Source organism: Pelmatolapia mariae, linkage group LG6 (genome assembly GCF_036321145.2).
Source record: "Pelmatolapia mariae isolate MD_Pm_ZW linkage group LG6, Pm_UMD_F_2, whole genome shotgun sequence".
NCBI lineage: Eukaryota > Metazoa > Chordata > Actinopteri > Cichliformes > Cichlidae > Pelmatolapia > Pelmatolapia mariae.
In genome coordinates, this window is record NC_086232.1 from 11,743,183 (window position 1) to 11,766,561 (window position 23,379).

The following is a 23,379-nucleotide window of genomic DNA, read 5'->3' on the forward strand; positions in this document are numbered from 1 at the left end:
TTTGCTAGCGAGAGACAGAGAGAGGCGTTTAAAGGCTGCACGAACACAGTGTACAGTTGAGTCTTAATAGCTTACTTACAACTGGGCTACACTGCCCATGAGCCTACATTCTTTAGGGCTGTGCCTGTAACACTCTGCCTATTGCCTTCATATTAAATAATTTTTTGAACAATAATTTTTAAAAATATTTCGTCACGTCATTATGTGGGCCACAAGTAGAGGTGACATGGGCCGCGAGATTGAGACACAGACATTAGAGCCTCTTAGTGTGTGTTTTGTTCCAACGTGGAATTACAAGAAATAGAGAGGGAACAGCCTAACATATGAAACAGGAAAAGACCGCCGTGTAATCCCTTCATTTCAACAAAGAAACTGTATTCTGAATACCACCTTTTAAAACGGTAACTGTAAGGGAATACAGTTACTCATACACATACTGATGGATGAACAACAACAACACCCTACTTTATAGCATTAAAAAAAAAGCTTGAGGGAATGCCCTGCCCTAATTCCCATCACTGCTGGGACTTCATTCTGCAGTGATGGGGACCAGAGTCTAATTGTCAAATAGCAGAACTAAATTCTGTATATCAATAACTCCTGTTCAATTCCTTCTAATCTCTCCTTACTGAACTACTAACTAGACTGTAAAACTCTGTCAGAGAGCACATCTAACGGTTGAAAAGCCTCTAAGCGAGCAGAAAAAAATTTAAGCACACAAAATGTAAATATGGTATTAAGTTATTTTATTGTTAAGTGAAATGACTGGAACATTTACTGAAACAGACTCAGAATGAATGTAAAAGGCAAACTACACAGAGCTAAAATCAGCAACTATACACTTGGTTAAATTCATTTTCTGATATGACACAACTAAATATTTTTAAATATCTCTCCCAGCTCGTTTTTTTCTTCTCTTCAACTTCTCTCAAGCCTCTGTATTGTAAACAGAAAGGTCAGAGGCCATGGTCACATGCAGTTCCCATGGAAACTGATTAACAGGTCTCTTGACTTTGTCCTGTTGACGTCTGCCCTCCTTGATCATCAGCTGGACATCCTCATCATCCAGGATACGAATAAGGTCACCATCAGGGTCGCGGTAGTTCAGGGCAATATCATCCACCTTGAAAACATTCCTGGAAGAGACGAGAAAACACTTCAATAATCAGTGTGTTTTTTTAGAGTATAAAAAATATTAAGCATATTCTACAGAAATAGAAAAACTATTTGTGGGTGTTGTTAGTTCTTGTTGGCAGAAATTCTGAGAGATCAGCGACTGAGATTATCTCAAAGCCAACTAATGGCCTGGCTCATAACCTGTTATACATTCAACTGGCAAATCTCATAAGGGCCATGCTATTCAACCTGCAGCTGCACCCTGTATTGTCATCACTCATCTGCAAGCCACTTTGCAACCCACTGCCACCCTAGCTCCTCCCAGCTATACTCCATATTCCATGTATATGGATGGAAGTGTGAAGAAATCCCAGAACAGAGCCATATCACCAAATATAAATGACTGCAGTTGGACTAACAACCACATTTTGTTATGATTCAGTGTTATCAGTGTTTGTGTTTTATGTGTGACTCCTCCCACCAGAGGATGGCTGTGGGTTTTTCCTGTTCTCTCTTAGGGGATGGACACCTGGGAGTGGCTGCTGAGTTGTTGGGTGGAGTTTGTTCCTGTCCATGATTGGATAATTGGATGATCACCCCCCAGTAATTAACCACCAGATGACAGCCCCCTGGCCCCCTCCCTCCTTGCCTCCACCATCCTCCACCACCAGCCTGTGTTTTCCAATTGTTGATACTTAGAGTGCCTTTGCAAATTGATTCGCAAGTTTAACCTCATTTCTGTGTCTGGCGTTAGAGCCTTGATCTTGTAAATCGTTGTAAATAGATGTGTATATATTGTATATTGTGTATATATTGTTCCCTGCAGCAGCCTGGTAGGTGTGAGAAGCCATTTTTGCTGACTTGGTTTTCTCCTGTTTTTCTTTTAGAATGTTAGGTAAGTGAACTGTCTTTTGGTTGGATTTCTTTTGTATAGGGAAGCATAGGGACCTTTTTAGGGAGTTTTGTTTATTATTTTGGCATTGCTCACTGCTGAAGCAAATAAATGGCTGCTTAGCACTTTAAAAGGTACTATTGTTTTTGCTCTTTCTTGGGTGGTGCATGAGTGGGGGCCAATTTCTTGCTGCGTTCAATGCACGCCTAGATTTAGAACGTAACAGAATAAAACAGTCTTGAGATAAAATTGCTGTTGATACCTTAGGAAGCCCATTTTCTGAGCTTCCTTGTTGTACAGCGCTGGCATCTGTCTTTTCTTTTCCTACTTCCTGTCTTCTCGTATGTTACCAACACCATTTCCTCCCTATCCTTATTCTCCCCCTCCCTTTTATCAGTGCTAAGCCATATTAAAAATCAAGACCAGGGTCTCATCCATCCTACTCCAGGGCACAATAGGCCTGAACACAGAAAAACAATAATGAGCAGATAAGCGGCGGAAATGAACTGATTATGAATGGGGAGGGCTAATAATCATAGCGTTCACATATCTAAATTACCAGATAATGAGAAATAGAGGGAGAGGGAGAATGAAAGAGAAAAAGACAGAGGAACGGATAGCGTAATGAGCACATGCATCCGATGATGTTGCTGTGGGAAAGATTGCAAGAGGGGGGACTTGGAGGTCCCACAGGAACTAATTTGATGAGTGGTGAGGATTGGCAACTGGCAATTTGCAGGTTTGCAGTGCACAATGACTAAATATGTTGCCCCTCAGGGCAGGTCGGTGAATTAATGGATTCATACCCATCGTTGTTTGTTGTGGAATTTCATTTTAACTCACAAAAAATGAAATGCTGAAAGCGTGCTCACAAAGGTCAGCAATCAGCATAGTTCATCAGCACATGCTGGAAGAAACATCAGATATGGAAATCTGCTCAATTTTGCATGGACAAAAGCTTAGATTTGTAATGTAAATTGCAATCTTTTAACATCTAATTGCTCATGTAGAAATAACCAAAACAAGTGGTCTTTTTTTAATTCAGAAAAGAATTTGGAAGAATATTTGATATAGGAATATTTATGTGAGTGCATGTACAGTATGGTTCATGTTTCTGTGCAAAGAGAGTTTACTGAAACTGTTTATGAATTAAAGCCATCCTTATACACAGTCCAGAATTTTAATGGAATAAAAAGCAATTGGATCTGGGATCACATTCATATAATCTTTAGTAAACACCATGAAAACATGTAATAAACTGCAACATATAAACTATAACTATGTGAGAGAGAACCAGAAGTAATTTGCTGTTAGATCCTAATCAATCATTTTCTAATGTCTGTAATAGTTAATGAAGTCCGTGCTGTTGTGCCACGTGTGTAAAGGAGCGCAATCCTCCTGCTGTGGATGGTTTCTGTTGCAATTTCTTGCCGCTGGTATGCAATAAACTCAGAAGAAAAACAGAATCAGATTATAGTCATTGATGCTGAATCCCTTTAATTTCATCTTTCACAATTTTCACTGGAGTAATAGTAAAGCTGAATTAAATTTTCCAGTTCAATTCAATTTTATATATATATGTGTGTGTGTGTGTGTGTGTGTGTGTGTGTGTGTGTGTGTGTGTGTATTACATTGTAAAGTAAAGCTCCTAAAAATCTGTTTAGACCTTTCTCTAACAATCAGATCTTGTTAGAGATCCTTGGCCAGCACTTGGTGATACTGGGGAAGAAGAACTCCCTTTTAACAGGAAGAGACGTCCACCAGAACCAAACTTAGCTTCTGTAATATTCCAGACCAACACTGAATATAAATATATAGACGTATTTAGGAGTTATAAGGTGTGCACATGATGCACCAATAGACCAGTAAGACATCAGTGCAAATGTAAACAGCTGGAAATAGCATGAACGTCTCCTTTAACAGTATTCACAAGCTTTAACCAAGTAAATCATTATCACATTTTAGAAGGTGTGGTAATTTGCTTACATGTGTGAAGTCGCTCACAGTAATTTCTCCCTCAGCGCCTATGCTAATTTTTCCCATATAGGTGTAAATGCAATAAGGGTGTGACATTAGATACAAAGTTCAAAATGTCAAAGCTTTTTTATAACCTAAAATCCAGCACTACTACAACACTGAGGGCAGATTACTGAGGAACTGAGGATAGTTTTACCTCATGCGAGACAGCAGATCCTTGTATGATGGCTGGATGCTGAGGTCCTCTTGTACACACACATCTCTGTTAAAGAAGGAACACACAATTCTCTGATTGAAGCATTTAGAAAACTGAAGGCCTAAAATTAATATACACAACGCTAATAGGAGAGATTCACTTTTACATTATGTCGCCTGCAACAATAAATTCAACAAATTCACAGTAACAAATTCAATCCAAGGTTTTTTGTTTGATTTTGTTACATCTGAAATCTGACTGAAGGGGATTCAAATCCCTCCACAAAGCTGAAGTGAGAAATGCAGTATGAACACCTCCTGATGAGAAAGGATTCATTTTCTTTTAACTTCAAGAACAAATGTGCAGGATTTAAGGGATGTAATTGTACAAATAGAAGATAGTGCTATATATTAGTGTACGATCACCTGTAATGATTAACTGTAATGTTTTCATTACCTGATGGCTGAGACTAACATCTGATGTTAGTCATCAAAAGCCATTAAAGCCTCAAAGTATCAAATTAAAGGGGACCTATTGTTGTTTTTAATTATTTTTTTATTCAGGATTATACTCAAGCAGCTTTGCATGATTCACAGTTTGAAATAATCCTTATTTATCTTATCCTGGGCCTCGGTGTATCCCTCAGTTCATCCACTGTCTGAAACAAGCTGCTTATCTACCTTTAAGCCAATATTCTTGTGATTCATTTGAACCGTAATTTGCATATATCTGTGGTGATCATATGAAGGATCTCTTCTCACTGGCATGATACTGTTTCAACAGTAACATATAAATAAACAATGCATTTAAAACCTGAAATCTAATCGCACACGATATCGTCTTAGCTCACTAAAGTCAGACAGACCTGGTGTCGACTCCAGAAGGGGTGAGCAGGAAGCAGCGGAGACAGCTGTATGTGTGGCCCCCACTTTCACCTTCAGAGTCACTCTCAGGGAGGGGTTTAATAATCTTCACAAAGGTTTCTGGGAAGATACCGGTCTGATTGTTTACTGTACCCTGAAGGAGAAAAAAAAAAGAACAAGAGGAAGAAGAGCATAAAGAAGAGGAAGCAAATGATCAAAAGATGAGCGAACAAATGAATTATGTCTCAGAGGATGGAGTGATAGGGGACTGATGATTAGACAAGGTGATGATTTAAAGGAGAGAAAGAGAAGAAAGCAGCATGGAAGTGCATCTAGAGAGACGTTTTCCCGACTAATTAGCGTGCTCATAATATGCTGCTGATGTTGGAAGCACTAAACACAATCATACAGCCTTTTTACTACACCCCTGGTGTCTCACTGTGTTACTCTGCAGAAACACATACAGAAGCTGTTTCAGAAAGCATCCAGCACTTTCACACATTTATTGTAGAACAAGGAAGCAGTATTATGTGAAAAAAAGCCTTTCATTGTAACGCGCCGAAATCACAACTTTGGATCAAGTACAATGATGATAACACCCAGTCTGTCCTGAAAAGTTGTATATTCAAACCTCTTTAGTCAGCTGACTTGTATGTTATCTAATGGGTGTGAATTTAATAAAAATGGAGCATTTGTAGTATCTTGTGTTGCAACTTTAAAGCAATTGATAAAAGTGAAGTTAAAAAAATTAGGATCTGAAGACAGCACATCCAGATAATCATTTTGTAACAGAGTGCAACGTAGAAACAGGCCAGAGGTTTCTATCACAACTCCACGTGCTTCCAAGGCCCGTAGAGAAGGACAAAAGTCTAGAGAGCTTGAAAGAGGTTGTAGTTGTAGAACAACTTTGGTGCTTGATCAATGTGGTTCATCTTGCAGCCTGCACCTGGATTGCCAAAAAATTGCCATTTTTTAAAATCTGGGTGAAACCGGCGATTGGTCGTTAAAGGTACAGTGTGTAAAATCTCACCACTAGATGTCAGTAGATTGCAATTGACTGAATTCAGTTTTCTTAACCCGCACAATTCAAGAGCATAATCCTAGGTGCGGTGGCCTCTGTAGGACAAACAACTATGGACACCATTTTCGTATAGTGTGTGTAGGCTGTAGGTTTACTGTTTACCTCAGCTGTCAATATGTATTCATGGCTTTTTACTTTGGAAGAGGCTGTAAAACTTTATGCCCTGGCTTCATTTCAGGAGATTACATAATAATCAACGAACATTTATGGGCAGAACATTTTTTCTAATACACCCCAAATACTGACTGTACCTTTAATTTGCTCTTTATACTGCGAGTGTTGATGGAGCTTCAACCTCTTCCAATTCAGAGCAATGAATCTATGTAATCATTAGCCATTGTTTTTTTTTACGAGGATTAAAAGAGGCTAGAAAGGAAAACGGCATGTGCTTTATTTCTACGTTCAGTAAAAACAGAACACCATAATAATCTTATTGCAAGTTAATGTGCTTAAATAGTTGAGCTTAGTCTTTCTTAAATTGTAGTAACAGTACTCTAAGTACTATGAAGTACTACAAGAGGTACTTTATTGAAAAAAATGACGAAAACTGGTTGGTTAGTTGGTTAGTTGGTTAGTTGGCTGGTTGGTTATTTGGTTAGTTGGTTAGCAGGAATAAGGTTAAAAAACATGGACAAAAAGTCACTGATATGCAATCATGTGAAAAGAAAGTTCACACAGAACTTGATTGGCACTTTACTGCTATTGAGCAGTCAGATGTGTGTTTACTCAATGTGAAGAAGGAAAAACATCATATCTTTAGGCAGGAAATTATGGGACCCATCAGTCTGGGAAGAATTGCTGTATGAGGCCATTTACAAATTATTTAACCTCATAAAGTTTATAAATCTACAGGGAGAAAGATTTTTCACAAATTAAAAATATTCAGGACAGCTGCCAATCTTCCCAAGGGTGGACAACCCCCAAAGATTTGCTCTTTTTTTTTTTTTATTTTAGCAAAAATATTTTTCGATTTTGAGGGATTCTTGGCTGAAAATACAAGTGGTTAGATTAATAAAAAAAATTCTGATTACCACTAACTGGATTACAAACCCATCTAAGCTGATATTGTCCCTAGAATAGAACATGTTGAAACAAACCTGGATCCTGCTTTGTGTCATTTTCTACAGACTCTGTAGACGTACTCTCTGTTGTAAGTCACTCGATAGAAGTCACTGGTCACTGCAGTCATGGGCTGAGTATGTTCTACTACCAGAGTACTTCCAGTTCTCCTTAAAGTCAAAGCTGACGACCAGTCCAAGCCTGCAGGCTTCTTTCTCTGCATTAACACTTCACAGCTGCTCGCTTCTATCACTCTCCTTTCAGTTGGCTGCTGAGCAGCACTGTCGCAGCAGCTAGTGATGAAGTCTGTTTCTCATTGGCAGCTTTGCATCCGCTGGATTTGTCGGTTTCCAAAACTGTGGTTTCACTCTGGTGTGTTTGAAATGTTTACCTTGACGCACCAGTATGCCAGTTGGATTTGTCACGTTTTCCACCCACATCCACTCTGTCCACTGACTAACTCTACGCACTCAGTCAACTTTTCACAAGTTGTAAGTGTTGCATTAACCTCACCCCCCCCATCAAAAAAACCAAAAAACAAAAGACATACTACTAGTGTGGATAACAGCGTTGCCAAAAAAGAACAAAACCTCAGCATTTTGCAGTGTTGCATAAGGACAAATAGATTATGTTTTCTGTTACTTTTTTTTCTATCTCTTTAGAAAGCCGGGGGCAGGTTAAGTTCATCCTCCTCCTCCTCTGTGGTGATTCTCACTCTTCCCTCTCCCATCAGGGCAGCTTCCACCTCCTTTCTCTCTCCCACTCACCCAGCGTCGTTCTCACATCTCGACACCTCACACAGTTTTATCAAGCATGTTTCTTTACCTTTTTTTTCTTGACCTTTCTTTAAGTACTCACAAAGTGAGTGAGTGATGAAGAATTACTATGACATCTATTTGCCAGCAGCCATATTCCAGCATTGCATTTAAAAAAAAATGCAGAGTATTAGATAAAAATATCCACTTGTGCACGACTCATACATACACACAGTGGAAACTAGAGCAGGGCTTCTCCAATCACACCAGGGAAGGCACTCTGTGGTCACCGTAGTAGGCTGATTCCGAGTAGGATGTTGTCAATCTTTTTTTTAAATGATTGTTTTCATTATATTTTAACTCACTGGACTACTCGACTCTGATATGCCACAGAGCAGGCTCTTTATCCTCTGCAGTTAAAAAAGGCCTAATGAAAACATTTTAAAAATATGTAAAAGACAAATAAATCAAATCAAACCAAAAGATTATTATAAAGCAGCACGTCCATACAAAGTGTTGCTCATAGTTGTTATTCTAGATCTCAGATTGGGCTGAACTCTTTGTGGATACTAGTCATATTACAAACCTGGCACATCATTTCTTTATAATTTCAGATTTCGACATATTCCTTTATTATTTGGTCTGAGTAAATAAATCAACAAATAGGCAGATGTGCATGTCTTTCAATCATGACAGTCTGCAAACATGGACACTGTCATGGCTTGCCATGTTCGTGGTTTTTGTTTGTTTTCTGTTTTTTGTTTACATTTATAAATTTCCTGTCACACATGTCTAGAGACCAGTGGCAATCCTCAAAACTGTGTACACGCTGGAAGCAATTTGAAGCGACGGGGCAACAAGAGACAAGAGAAAGTGAGTGACATTTGATCATTTAAATGACTGCAGGTGGAAAAAGTGCTGGTGACAAGAAGTTGGTGGGACCCGTGATAAACTCTTCGCAACTTCCAGGTGAATAACTGAAGCAACTACCAATGACAATGAAGAATACTGTTAACTGACATATGAAAGGCTGATGTCCTGCAGGTTTTAGATATCACCCTGAAACCACACATGAATCAAATGATTAGTTCATTACCAGGCTTCTGGAGAACTTCAAGACATGCTGAGGAGGTAATTTAGCCATTTAAATCAGCTGTGTTGAATCAAGGACACATCTAAACCCTGCAGGACACCGGCTCTTGAGACCTGGAGTTCCCCCACCCCTGTGTTAAAGGGTCACCTATGAAAATAAACCCAGAATAGCTGCAAGCAATCAGCTGTTAGCTTCAAAGCGATGTGTTACCAGCAAATCACTTCCAAAGTGTACAAGGGTCTAACAGTCTCTGTACACTAGAGGAACGTGTGCATCTCATGACGGTTTCACGGTTGCTTCCTAGAGCAGGGGTGGGCAACTCCAGGCCTCGAGGGCCAGTGTCCCGCAGGTTTTTGATATTACCCTGGGTCAACACACCTGAATCACATAATTACTTCATTACCAAGCCTCGGGAGAACTTCAGGACATGTTGAGGAGGTCATTTAGCCATTTGAATCAGCTGTGTTGGATCAAGGAAACATCTAAAACCTGCAGGACACTGTCCCTCAAGGCCTGGAGTTGCCCACCCCTGTCCTAGAGCTTACTGGCTGTCGTTAGGTGAAATCCGCTGCAAGGAGTCTTCTGCACCAAAAACGTCCACACGACTGCTTTGGTCACAAGCAGAAGGCAGTGATTGCCTATAGTTTACAAGGAAAACACAGAGCTGTCTGCAAACACTGTTTACTATTCTAGTGTGTTTCCTTGTGTCACTGATACTGCAGGATTTATCTTACTTTGTCCATGGACTTCAATGTTGTACTTTTATTACCAATAAAGCTGTGCTTTTTGTTTATTCCACCTTCCTCCTGAGTTTGCATTTGGGTCCTCAACCTGCAAACTGTAACAGCCTTTAAAGTAAAAGTTGTGCCTTCCTCCTTAAACCAATAAGTTTTAAAGGACACTTTTACTTTTACACAGAAGGCGAATGTTGAGGTTTCAGCTACACTCCTCACAGCTGCATCTTCCTTAAAAACTACAGGTGACCGCAGCGATCAGTTACTGAAGTGTTTGTAAGGAGGTACAGTGGTTTGAAAACGTGTTCGCCCCCTTCCTGTTTTTTTGTATGTTTGTCACACTTAAATGTTTCCGATCATCAAACAAGTTTAAATATTAGACAAAGATAACACAAGTCAAACTAAATCCAGTTCATAAATGAAAGTGCTTGTAATTATATAAGGGGGAAAAAATCCAAACCTACATGACCCTTCGTTAAAAAGTGATTGCCCCCTAAACCTAATAACTGGGCCATCCATAGCAATGAAGTATTTGCAATAACTGGCAATGAATCTTTTACAGTGCTGTGGAGGAATTTTGGCCCACTCATGTTTGCAGAATTGTTGTAATTCAGCCAAAGTTGAGGGTTTTCGAGCATGAACCACCTTTTTAAGGTCATGCCACATCATCTCAATCAGATTCTGGTCAGGACTTTGACTAAGCCACTGCAAAATCATTGTCCTGCTGCAGAATCCTCCAGTACACTTCAGCTTGAGGTCACAAACAGATGACTGTTTGTAAACAGCAGAATTCATGGTTCAGTTATTACAAGTCTTCCAGGTCCTGAGGGAGCAAAAAAGCCCAAGACCATTACAACACCATATTTTACTGTTGGTATGATGCTCCTTTTTGTTGTTTAAGGGTCTTTTGTGACCTCTTGGATGACGTCATTGCATAACCTGTTTACCAATTACATTAGGGCAATTACATTACCAATTACATTCCTTTTTGCCCTCAAAACAAGTGAATTCAGCTTTGAGAGCAGAGCTGCCTGTAAGCGCATGAATCTACTGCAACGCTCGCCAAGAAGACACTCGCATCTACAATGGCTTCTTTGTGCATCTAGCTGCTGAGTTCTACGCGCGGGTTATTGATTTTGAGGAATTTGACTGCAGAAGTGCCAAAATATAATTCCATATAAATATACGTGTTCGTATATTTACTGGAATATATCTGTGCACACAGTCCGGGCAAACATTAGAACAGTCTGCGGGACTCAGATGTGTGTAAAACTAAAATATCTCAGTCTTTTGTCCATCAGTTTTGTCCATCTTTTGGAAGAGGCGCTGGACAACTGGAAAGTGGATGTGTGTGCATTTATTTAGGCTGCAGTCTCTCTCTGTTCTCCTTACTTTCTTATCCTGCCTATTTTTTATCTACTAAGTTAAAAGCAGATAACCATCACTTAACCATTACTTTCTTTCTATTCTTCACTCTTCTTCATAATTGTATCTCTCATTTTCCCTCTCTTGATGTTTCCCTAATTCCATCTCTCTTCATTACTCCACTCTGATCTTTTGCTCTTCCATTTTTATTCCTCACTTTTCCCAATACACTCCCAACGAAGACACCACCTCTTTCAACGTAAAAAAAAATCTCCTTCACTCTCTTCTTTTCTTACATCTCATCTCCACCTCCACCTCTTCTTTATTTTCCCACCCCTCCCTCTCACTCTCCATCCAGCTTTCTCAGGCTTCCACTCTCCCACTCTTTCGCTGCCTCTCTCCTTCTCCACCTTTCTCTCTTTCTCTCGTCCCCCTCATATTCTCGCCCTCTTTCTCTCTTCGTTCTTACCTCCAGCCAGTCGGCATTGACTCGTCGCAGCAGGAAGATCACCTCTCCCTTCTTCAGGTTCAACTCCGCCTTGCCGTTGCCGCGAAAGTCAAACATCGCCTGAGAAACACACACACACACACATACACATACACACCACAAAAGAGAGAGTACACACACGCGCACGCACACACAAAGTCAGTGAGAGAAAAGAGGAGCGATTTAAAAGAGCATACGGATTCAACACAAAGAAGGAACAATGACGGGTAAGACACTTTTTGCATGTGTATAATTAAGAGAGCGAGAAAAAGAAGGGACTCTAGAACAAAAATTAGCCTGAAGATGATAATATTTTTGAGCAGAAAAGATATGTGATAGAAAGAAAGTGAAGTTGTGAGTCTAAGAAGAGTTTTAAGGTATGTTTGTGTAAGAGAGAAATAAAGCACAGGAATGAGGAAAGGAGGGCTGCCGAAGTAGCAGTGTTCCTGCTGATACTGGTTAATATGTGTAAGCCTGTCAAAAAACTCTACATGTGTGTGTGTGCGAGCTAACACTGCAGCTGAAGATCAGTTCCAGTATCAACTATTATATATTTATGGAATTTTGAGAATCAGCAATAAAAGTGTGACAAACGTTTGCATCCAAGGTTAACCATTTTTATAGATGCCTATTTTTTCTAATCTAGAAAACATTTATGTACTATACCTGCATGTGGCACCATTTACATAACATATGATATGCAGTGTCTGTAGTCACTTCTACAAGCGTGAGTGTGTGTAGGATGAAGTCAAAAGCTGGTACGAGGACATTGGAAAACGCAAAAGTTATACAGCCTGAGGAGGCGCCACACTGCAATGTAAAGGTGTGTGTGTGTGCATGTGTGTGTATGGAGTGGTGGCTAGATACTCGACTGTCCTAGTCTGCATCAGTGAGTGTGGAATAAAAGCCTCCCAAAGTTGAATTTGCATTTTAAGTAGAACTCAGTAGAGTCATTACCGGGGCTCTACACCTATTCCCATCCTTTTGCTAAGAGACTCCTCAAACACACAGATGACAAACAGCCTATTACACACACGCACATTGTGTAATACACAATGACAAACGTGCACACACTCAAACTACAATAATCTTTTACTAATACTTGTTCTGTATTAATCTGGAGTGCGCACTCAAATACACAACATTCTTGTTGGTGTACCGCACACTCACATTAGCATTCACGCCCGTGTGGGGCGTGAATGCTAAGGGGGAAGGGGACGAGGGAGGGAGCTGGTGTGGTGGTGGGGTTAGAGTGAGAGACAATGGGAGGAAAGCCATTACACGAGGGAGTGAAAAATAATAAATACAATTTGGAGAATCAGAGAGGTTGGGAGCGATTGAAAAAAGAATGCAGAGCGGTTAAAGCAGTGGGAGGGAGGTGAAGATGAGGAGGAGGAAGAGGTGGAAAAAGAGGAGGAGATAAGAAAAGTTAAAGTTAAGCAGAGGCACGGTGCTGGGGAAGGCAGTGAGTGAGTGATGGAGTGAGATAGCGAGTGAGTAGGGAATCTCTGTTTTTTCGTACTTCATGATTTGGCAGGATGTGAGAAAAACCTTTTCTCATCTGTACTGCAGGATTTAGCAGGATGCAGAGGTCTGTCTTTAACCTGCCCGCTTTCTAACTAACTAGGCTGCTGAGGGATGTAAGAACATGAGTGGACAACAGAGGTAACGCTCTTGTAAATTCACAGTGATGTGTCACATGTGCTGCCTCCTGCACACCATCCGTGCAGCTCTCTGACATAAGTGAATGGAGGATTTCCAGTTATGTGTTCAACCTGATCCTCCTGACACACTGAGAGAGGTTCATGTCTGTCATGTTTTGTTTTGAAATTTGGTGCTTTGCAAGTAACATCACCAATTCCAGCTAATCTGTGATCTTTTTCTAGGCATTTTAGCCGTTTGTCCACACGTAAACAATGATTTAGGTCATTGAAAATGGAGATGTTATAAATCCCTTTCATGTAGTAGAAACAGAAACTTTTGTCTTGCAACAAGGTGCCTTTATGTTCTTTTTGACACCAGTTCATTATGTTTCGAAGCATATGATTGGCCAAGATTTCTGTTCAGTTAGATTTATATTCGTTGGCCTGCTTCTAATATTGTTTGTTTGGTTTTGGTTTTTTGCATTTTCATGTGTCCATTTTTTCCAAACGAAAGCTGAAAATCCCCGATTTTCCAAGCTCCAATACCTGAGTGAATAGAGCTTTAATCAAGAATCACAATAAATGCTAACGCTATGTTGTCTACTGGATGTGTAAAAGCAGCTGTTTACCAACATGCTAGCTTTGACATGTTCGCATGGCGTGTGCGACACTCCTGCCAGAGACACAAATCCCCTTTGGGGCCATCCTGGTCAAACAAGAATAACTACCTGCTGTGTTGAACCCTTGTGACAAGGGAGCAGCTGAAATTAGCTTCTTCTTTATGGTCTGTATGGAGTATGCATGTTGTTGCACTCCCCCAAGTGGCCAAAAATATTACTGCAGGTTCAAGACGTTTTGAACTGGTTCCTGTGGTAAGTACATAGTAAACTTGAATGCTACATATCCCAGTATTCCTTTTTAAACAGCAAGCAACCAATCAACAGCCATATACAAATTGAGTTAACCACATACAGAGATGGTAATATGAATAGTGACTGTAAATAAATAAATGCTGTAAGCTGTCATCAAAAACAACAGGAAGTGCAGAGTGCACCACCTAAATTTAAATTCAGGTGGTGTTTTTGTAATTTCCTTCATGGATGTCACTCCTGCGATGTTTGGAAATCCCATTTTGACCACTTGCAGGCACATCTGCAGAGCAAAGTGGATCTCCTTAAACCACATTAAAAGTGAGCTTTTAACTCAAATTGCACTGAACGTACTAGCTCAGGACCTCAGGGAGTAAGAGTACAGCACGCTCTTAACAGTCTGACCTGGCAGGGCAAGTTCTGTTTCACAAAGCAGCAAGCATATCCGTGCATGCTTTTGGTCACGCTGCTGACCTGATGCACCACCTTCTGGCTTGGGTGATGTGAGTGTGTAAATAATAGCCACAGATCTAACTTTTGTCACCGTTCAATCCTGTCTGTGCAAATCTGAAGTCCATAGTGAAACAGAACAAAACAGGAGTGATCTAAAAACCAGTACGAGCACCAGAAGCTATGAGCTATCCACAAGTAGACTACACTGAAGTGAACAGCAGATAGATTTAAATGAGATACTGGTTTTGCTTTTAACAGACACAATCACTGAGCTTTTTGGTCATTAGAAACTTGGTGTGTAAATCCTGAATTTTACTTTCAGTTCTGTGTCTGTGTCCAAATCTGAGTGTGAGTGTGAGTGAGTGCACGTGTGTGCTGCATGTGTGTCCACAGAAAATGAGACGCAGACTGGTGGCAGATTAATGAAGCTGGGGAGAGAGGGAGCTGGCTGGATTAACAATCCACTGAGATTACCCTGACCCTGAGGACACGTGTGCTTTGAATTTGGGGCTGCTATTTTTAATGCATTATTCCAGACGCTGTTTTTATTACAGCGTTGACCCGCCGCTGCCTGTAATTTATAGATGATGGGACAATGTGTTGGAGATGATAAGCTGGTATCTGTAGCACAAACACAAAATATGATGTGACAAAGCAATTCCCCATCTTTCTGCACCTCTTTTCTCTCTCTCCAATGCAGCGCCAGCTTTATTCCCCCTCTTTATCCTCTTACTTCTACTTGTCATTTTCCCTTTATCTCTGTTTCAGCCTGTTTCATCCAGAGACTCCTTTCTGTTTTTAAACTATGTCCCTCTGCGTCTCCATTAATAATTTAGCCTTCTAATCAAGTAGTTAGCTTGATGAGTGTAAACTACGAGTTCTCATTGTTGGTAAGATTGGGCTGCTCATAGACATATGACTAAGTGTTAGATGCAATAAACGTTATGATGGTGATGTTGGTCATTGTTAACATTTATGGGAGCTGGGTGGGAAGAATTTGTCCTCAATGTTATCCTGAGAAGCACACAGGAGGAAATCAAAAGGGGTTCAGCTCAAGCCCCCAGCAATCATTAGCAGAGCTGAGCTTTGAGGTGATTTTAGCAATGTGATGACACTATGATCATGTGATGCCAAATGACCCAAAAAGATTGTCTGCCATACAACACCGTAACAAAATGACCACCGGACTCTTTATCTGGCCAGTACAATGAATTTTAGAAAGACTGTAAGCCTTAAGGAAGTAAGCTTTCATACATTTATAAACATGTAGTTTTTTCTTCGCCCATTGTCTTATTTCAGCATTCATTTAATTCCTCACACAAGAAGAAAAGGAATCAGCTCCTCCCCCCAGCAGTGACATCAATAGAGGCAGAACTGAAAGCAGTCAAAGCATCCATCCCTTAAAATCTGTCTTTCCTAATGTATCACAAGACACATTAGTGGTGAACAAAAGACTTCCTGATGTCCTTCTCTGTGTCATTTCTTGTTGTTCAACAGCCATGCAAAGCAAACTATAAGACCATAGAGTCTCGTCTTTGTCTACACACACGCTACTTTCATTATCGTACGCCGATGGTTGGTGTTGGTACACCGCACAGCGAAAAGCCGGTCTCTAAATGTAGTCACACAGCCCTTGGGTTCAGAAAGCCACAGGGGCAATCATCCAGTACAATTAGTCTGTCACTGACCCCGCCTTAATGAGCTTGTTAAACCCTCAGCTCGTTAGTGTGGCAATAGGGAGGATGATGCTTAATGGAAGTGTCTTTTTTAAATGGATGCCCCATTTCCTAGAAGGCCTGGGGTGAAGGATTATAGTAGAAAACATGTCTTTTTATACATATAAGAATGGACACAGGTTGCAGAGGTTGAGTGTGTGTGTATATATTACTTTGCAAAAGTTGTAAGACACCCCTCATTTCTTTATATTTTGCTTCCGATGACACAGACTTTATTTCTGGTGTTGAGCGAAAGTTCTCGAGGGTCTCTAACGGTCTTTCAAAGTGTCTCTTTGGACACTGGCTGCTTTTTCATTCATGTTTCAGTCCAGTCCTTGTACCTAACTATTCTCAGAGGATTGTTCTCTTTTTTATTAATCTGTTAAGTATAACAAAACAATGCAATTCAACAGAAGAACCAGTGTTCACAGCAAACTTAGCAAAGAACCAGTTAGAAATTGATTCTTTAGGCACTTTGTTATTAGCAGCAAGTCACAAATATTTTTTCCCCCCATTTCTGAAGTTGATTCTATGGAAAATGCCAAAGACAGCACAGTCTGACTGGCATAAAATAATGTATTTGAACTAATAAGGTGATTCCCTAGAAGCTATACTTAAACTTGGCATTTCTAAAGGAAGGAGCGAGACAACACTCTTATGGAGTAATAAATCCATATTTGAAATGTTCTGGAGAACTATTCTTGAAGCCTATTTAGACAAATTATGAAAACATTTGCTGAGGAGAGTTCTGGATTAAAGAATAAAGGAGGTCACACCAAAAATTGACCTTTAAGCTTGTTAGTAATGCACAAACTTGGTTTTTAGTCATTTTTTTCCTGTTTCTCAAATAATCAACACATTCATAAGTTAAAGACAATGTTTGCACTTGCTAGAGAGCGAGACCTTGAATCTCAAAGTGTGGATTATTTTTCGACTTTCAACAGATTTCCACTGATGCAAAACAGGATTGATGCGAGTGATGGTGACAATGAGCGAGGTAATGGTTTCTGAACCGCTAGGACTTTGATTTTCATACTGTGACTCACCGTGAACATGTGGCTCACAGTCAATTAACTGTTCAACGTATTGTTTACAGTGTCTAATATGGCCAACATCTAACAGGAAGAAACACAAAGTTGCTGACATACTGTATCAGGACAAACTGATAAAACCTGCTCTATGACACGATGGCGCTTTGATATTTTCTAGTGTCTGGAATCAAGTCTCCTAAATTCTTGGTTACTTTTACGTTTCACATTTATGTTACATGGTCACATTTTTTGCTAGTGAAGATAAGCACTAACACTTCCTAATCAGTTTTTCATCTAAAATTGTAATTTCTGCCTTAACCGTCTTATCCCTCGATAAGGACCTCTTTGATTTTTCATTTTCTAGTTTTATTGATATTTTTCCCACCCTTTGTGATTCTTTAACATATCTTTTTGCCTTTTTTATATCATTTATCTACCTTTATTTCTTTCCCTAACTCAATTTTCAGATCAGGCAAATCATGCCACCAGCATCTGCCTCGTTAAAGTCCTCCTAACCATGAGCAGCCTGTCCCGTTGACCTTGTCTGAAGCTCATAGTACTACAGCTGACAATTACTCATAGCAGTGTTTTGGGGCTAAGCCTGAGCTAATGCTAAGTGGAGTGGAAAGAAGTGCTGCAGTGTAAACGCTAACACTTGTACCGGCTCTGCTTTGACAAATGCTGCGCTCTGCTCTTATCCATCAGGCTCAGGCTGGCCATTGATCATTGTTTGGACAGCCACTTTGGTGTGCTGGAAAACACACAGCAGGACACACACCAACACACACTAACGCACAGAGGAAGGATAAGCTTTTCAGCTAGAAAAGGAGAGAAAGCTAAAATAAATGTTGAGTAGGCTGGCAGCTTCATGAGTAGAGTACACCAGTGTTTTACTTTTGTGTGGGAGAGAGGGGCGAAAGAGAGAGAGAGAGAAGAGGAGAGAGTAAAATGGAGCTGCTCCTTTTAGTTTGGAAATAAAAGACCACTGGAGTGTGCAGAGAGAAATGCAATGTGTGTGCCTGCATCCTTTTTTTGTGTGTCAAGCAAGGTTAGTAAAGTTAAATGCTTTTGAAAGGCGATACAGCACACAGAGTTCAAGAACTGAAACAGACTTTGCCTGAGGACATGTACTCATAATACAGACTCCATACTGTGCAGACATAGCCGCTTACACAACCGAGCAAAGGTGTCTCTCTCTACAAAGTATTACAAATGATTGCTTCATCAAATTAGCTGACAGTGGATCAATTCAGCTATTAGTCAGTGCTGCTATTATGTCAGCTGTGAATATTTCAGTCTATCCCTAAACAACTTTAATTTGCTTCAACAGCTTCAGAGAAATTAATGGAACAATGGTGCGATATAACCAAAGGGAGACACTTCAGGTGGACAGAGGTAAAAAATAAATAAATAAATAAGCCACACATGATCTGTTTTCTTAACTGCTTATCCAGTTCATGTCTCCCAGAGGGCATGGTCCTATAGGTGTGGTACACTCTGGACAGGTGACCAGTGATTTTAGAAATCTCTTTTCATGATTCATGAATCTTGCGTCAGTATCTTCATTTACTGTCTAATTCTTTCTGAATTAGACAGTAAATGAAATGTGGACAAACACAGAAATAAAGCCATAATGTTTTTGGTTATCTTTCATTTTGCTGTAAATGCTGCTGCTGAGTATGAGATGAAACAGATTTGAAGAAAAAAGCTTTTAACAATATTTGCTGGGGAAAAAAACAATTTTTTTAAACATTATGTTTTGACTTTTTAACTAAGTTGCAACATCCCCATTTGATTTCCTACATTATTACATTGTACTGACATTTATTTTGTACTGAAAGTTGGAGATACTTCAATAAAAATGTACTTCAATATCGCAGTATAATCTCCTTAAAAATGCACTACTTGGCATACATGTCCAAAACACAAAGTTTAAAAAAACAGGTATATACATGTGTATTCTGGACAACAATTCTTCCATCCATCCATTCTCTTCTGTTCGTACTTATCAAGGTCACAGCAGGGGGGCTGGAGCCTATCCCATAGTGTGAGAGGCGGGGTACACCCTGGAGAGGTCACCAGTCTATTGCAGGGCTACATACTGATGTAACTGATGTATTATAGATGTATTATATTTTTTCATATTTCATATTTTTTAATATGAAATTTTTTCATGAAGCTCCACTTGACTGTGTGGCCACCATTTTCTGAAAATGCTGATTTCCATTGTTTTTCTTGGACGCTACTAAAGTAAATCTACCTTATTAACAGTTCAACAGTTCAAAAACAAACGGCTTTAAAGCTCATTTCCCTTTAAGGCAACTTTCTTTCCCGATTGTTTGCCCCTCAGAGGTAAAAAAGCAGGAGATTGATGCTTCTGTGCAAACTGGGGTTGTCACTACATTTTCAAACCCGATACCAAAATCGAGGAAAATATGTGAGTCTCTCAAGATACTTTCAATAGTGTGGAGCAAAAAGGACAAAATTATAAGGCTAATAAAAAATGTAAACAATACTGATCAGATACTGCAATAATGCAAAAGTATTCAGCCACACCCCCTTTTATTTCCTGTTTTCCTGCTCCTAGTGACTTGACTCCATATTTTTGTTCCTGATCAGTTGTTAAGATGCTGCTGTTTCTGTATAGCTGCTGATAGACTTTTCCCAGCTTCAATTTGTGACTGTAAGAAAACTATAACATGTTTTAAACACAAATAATTGTATTATCCTGTTATACTAACACTGGGGTTATAGGACTGATACCATTTGCTTTCTAGCTCTAATCTAAACATTGTCACTTATTAATCAGCCACATTAACGTGTGCAGTCAGGTTCACATTTATAATAACTCTTTAAAACTTTAATGTTGTTGAAACCAGTGTTTTAATGACTTTGTGAAATTCCTCATAAAAACTAGGTTGACATTATTTTAGATACTTCTCCAAGTTTGATCTGCAGCTGTTCACGTGTTCAGCTGGTAGTGAGGGGAGGGGCTGTGTACCTGCCTGTCTGCAGCACGCTGTGTGAAGTTGTGTGCTACCTGTAGGACGCAAAGATGGAATTTTATCAATACTGTAGCAAATCACTACCTAATCCATTAATCAGTTTTAGTACTGATTAGTATTTGAGTGTACATTTTTTGACAAAATCTACTGCCTGTGGTAGGCTTCAAACTGCGCTAATAAAGGAGTACCTGTGCATTTTTACTAATAGTACAATTCTGTTATTTAAAGGTATTATAACTATTGGTTCTGGTCTCCTTTAACATGCTGGTAAATTAAGTAATAGAACTTTTAGGATTAGATGACAAACAAAAATTACCTCATGAGAATAACATTTCTGCTGTGCAAATTTGCACAAACCAACGATACACAAAGAGATGAGATATTTTTACACACTGTAATGCAACCAGATGACAGAAGGGCTGTCCTCCATCAGTCTGACTGTACTATCAACATTCCTATTCCCACGCAAACAATATTAAGGCTCAACTGATTAACTGATTTTTTTAAATAGCCATTTAGACTCGCTGATAAGCATTGACATATCTGTGTCCTACTACATTTTTGTGAGGATCATTCTGAATTGTAAGTCTTGAAAGTGAGACCTCTCGTCACTTTTTGAAGGTTTTAATGTTTTGGAGGGATAAATATTATTTAAAAAACACGGTAGGAGTAAGATTAGATTTCAGAACGGGTATGGGATTTGGCGATCTTGGTTAAAGGGAATGAGTCAAACCAACATGAGCTCTCTTAGCGTAGAAGCCTGCATGTGCGTTCAAAATTCAGTCCAAGATTGTGCTGACCGTATAAAGAATAAAAGCTTCTTTTTTTTTACCCTCATGGAGAGTTTAATTGGCAGGTCATTACTGCTTCATCCTCTGACCTGACCTCATGCCCAAATCTGCACACCAGCACCTGAACCACAAGCGCTCCACAACCTCCAAATCACACAGATGCTAAGAAAAACGACTTTAGAATATAAATGGGTTTCTCTTTCCATCATCAGCATCAGGCAGGAAGGTGTGAATAGAATGGAAATGAGAGGATGTGAAAGAGAGGAGGGGGGAGAGAGGGACGAAAGATGGTTGCAACCTTGGAAAGAGACAGACAGAGGGCGGGGCGAGGAAAAGGACAAAAGTTAAGGGATGCTTAAGGGGAGGGGTGTGGAAGGGAGGAGAAGAGAGTGTGGGAACGGGAGGTTAATACGAAAAGAGAAACGGATACAGAAATTAAAAAAGGAAGTGAAGCGAAGCAGGAACTATTGATGAGGTCAACAGCGTCAAGGGAGAATGGGAGGACAAAAACCGCAGCACAACATTTGACAAAAGACGCCGTAATTATTGATTTGTCACATCAGATGACACACTTATGTATGGTATCTGTTTTTTAGGGTTTATTTATGCACTTAGCTTGTGACTTTCAACAAATACTGGTTTCTGTGGCCACGGCTATATAAAGACGTGTGTGTTTGTGTGTGTGTGCCATGAAAAGCAGTCATGCCGATGGTGCTTATAGGATCAGATTATGCTTCTCGGGGTGATGCGGTGCATTCTGCGTGGTTGTTTGACTACAAAGGTCGTTACTCCGTGGGTTGCAACAGCACAAAAAATAGTAATTACACCAACCTCAGCCCTGGGGGAGGAGAAGAGGTCCATCTTTTGTGACTTCACTTGTTTCCTAGAAGACAGAGATGGACAGAGACAAGCCATATAAGGGAACACTGTCTGCATACAAGTACTTCCTCGAAGTGACCTCAAAGTTAAACGCTCTGATGAATCCGCAAGAGATATTTCAGCAGTGATGCTTCAGTGATATTTCCTGTAACATCAAGAAACTGGGAAGCTGTTCCCCTTTTCGAAAGCTCAGTCTGCTCTCTCTAGTCAGCTCCACAAGGCCTGAATGATAAAGCACGGTAAGCTTTAGAGTAAGCTTAAATGTAATTGACAAGACAGAGAAAAGCCTGCTGCAGTTATGATAACCGTTTTTCTATCTAACGTGATTAATTTGAATCCATAACCATTTTAAAGAAAATGAGAAATAATTAAATTTGACTCTTTGTCTTACTGGAGCGACTACATGTTTAAAACACTCACTCTGGGAAACAATGTGTCAATAAATGCTGGAAAACACTTATGTCATTTTCAGGGTCATAAACCCTTTCACAGTATTTAAGCACACAGATGTATTGATTCCACATAAAAGGTTAATATGTGGTATATGTGGTCAACAGACACTATTATTATTATTAATAATAATGTATTAATATTAGACATTAATAAACAAATATACATTTTAACTCACACAGCCCTTAAACTTTTCATTCAGCACTTTCAAAATTTCAATTTGTCCAACACTTGTTGGACAAATTGGTTTCCTTGATTAAATTTGCCATGCTATCATGCTAAACTAAGAATGGTAAGGATATTAAAATTGTCACTATGAGCGTGGTGGGTATGGTCACATTTAGGTCAAAGCACTGTTATGCTGCACTGCTTCACAGAGTTACAATGCACAAGCACAAAGAAAGTCTTTTGTATTAAACATGTCTGAAAATAAAATACCTGAAACACCTAGCATTTTTTTTATTTTGGATATAGTGGCAGTGATTCATTGAAATATTCAAACAAACAGAAATGCCTTATAAAAATTGTAATGAGTCTAATAGTCAGTATTTGGTTTGACCGCTTTTATTCGTCAACAGATCCTGAACCCTCACAGGCAGCTTTCTTGTCATTTCAGGAATAGTTCTCCAGGCTTCTGTACGGGTATGCTTTTACTGCACTGATAGTATGTTTGGGATCATTACAATATAGAAAAATGAGGGTGTTGCCAGTAATATGCTTTCCAGGTCATACTGCATGCTGGATCAAAGTCTGATGGTATTTTTCTGCGTTCAATATTACATCAATTTTGACAAGATTTCCAACACCACCGAGTGACATGCAGCCCAAACCATGACTGAGCCTCCACCGTGTTTCACAGATGGCTGTAAATAACTACTGTGCCTCTCTCCTGACCTCTTATGTACATATTAATGATGATTTAAAC

At 39.7% G+C, this 23,379-nt stretch overlaps 2 protein-coding genes across 2 annotated transcripts in view; one reads left to right on the plus strand and one right to left on the minus strand.

Moving 5' to 3' along the window:
* Positions 1–771: 771 nt before the first annotated feature.
* Positions 772–23,379, minus strand: part of ncf4 (neutrophil cytosolic factor 4) — a 36,843-nt gene continuing 14,235 nt past the window's right edge. Inside the window, exons 6-10 of the mRNA XM_063475145.1 lie at positions 21,957–22,008; positions 11,601–11,699; positions 5,047–5,198; positions 4,182–4,247; positions 772–1,136 (exon numbers count right to left, since the gene is read on the minus strand). Of these exons, the coding sequence (XP_063331215.1) occupies positions 929–1,136; positions 4,182–4,247; positions 5,047–5,198; positions 11,601–11,699; positions 21,957–22,008 (577 nt within the window). The 3' untranslated portion in view covers positions 772–928. The remainder of the gene's footprint in view (positions 1,137–4,181; positions 4,248–5,046; positions 5,199–11,600; positions 11,700–21,956; positions 22,009–23,379) is intronic.
* LOC134628467 (parvalbumin-7-like) overlaps positions 11,701–23,379 on the plus strand; it is a 45,527-nt gene continuing 33,848 nt past the window's right edge. The window contains exon 1 of the mRNA XM_063475146.1: positions 11,701–11,845. Within this exon, the coding sequence (XP_063331216.1) occupies positions 11,839–11,845 (7 nt within the window). The 5' untranslated portion in view covers positions 11,701–11,838. The remainder of the gene's footprint in view (positions 11,846–23,379) is intronic.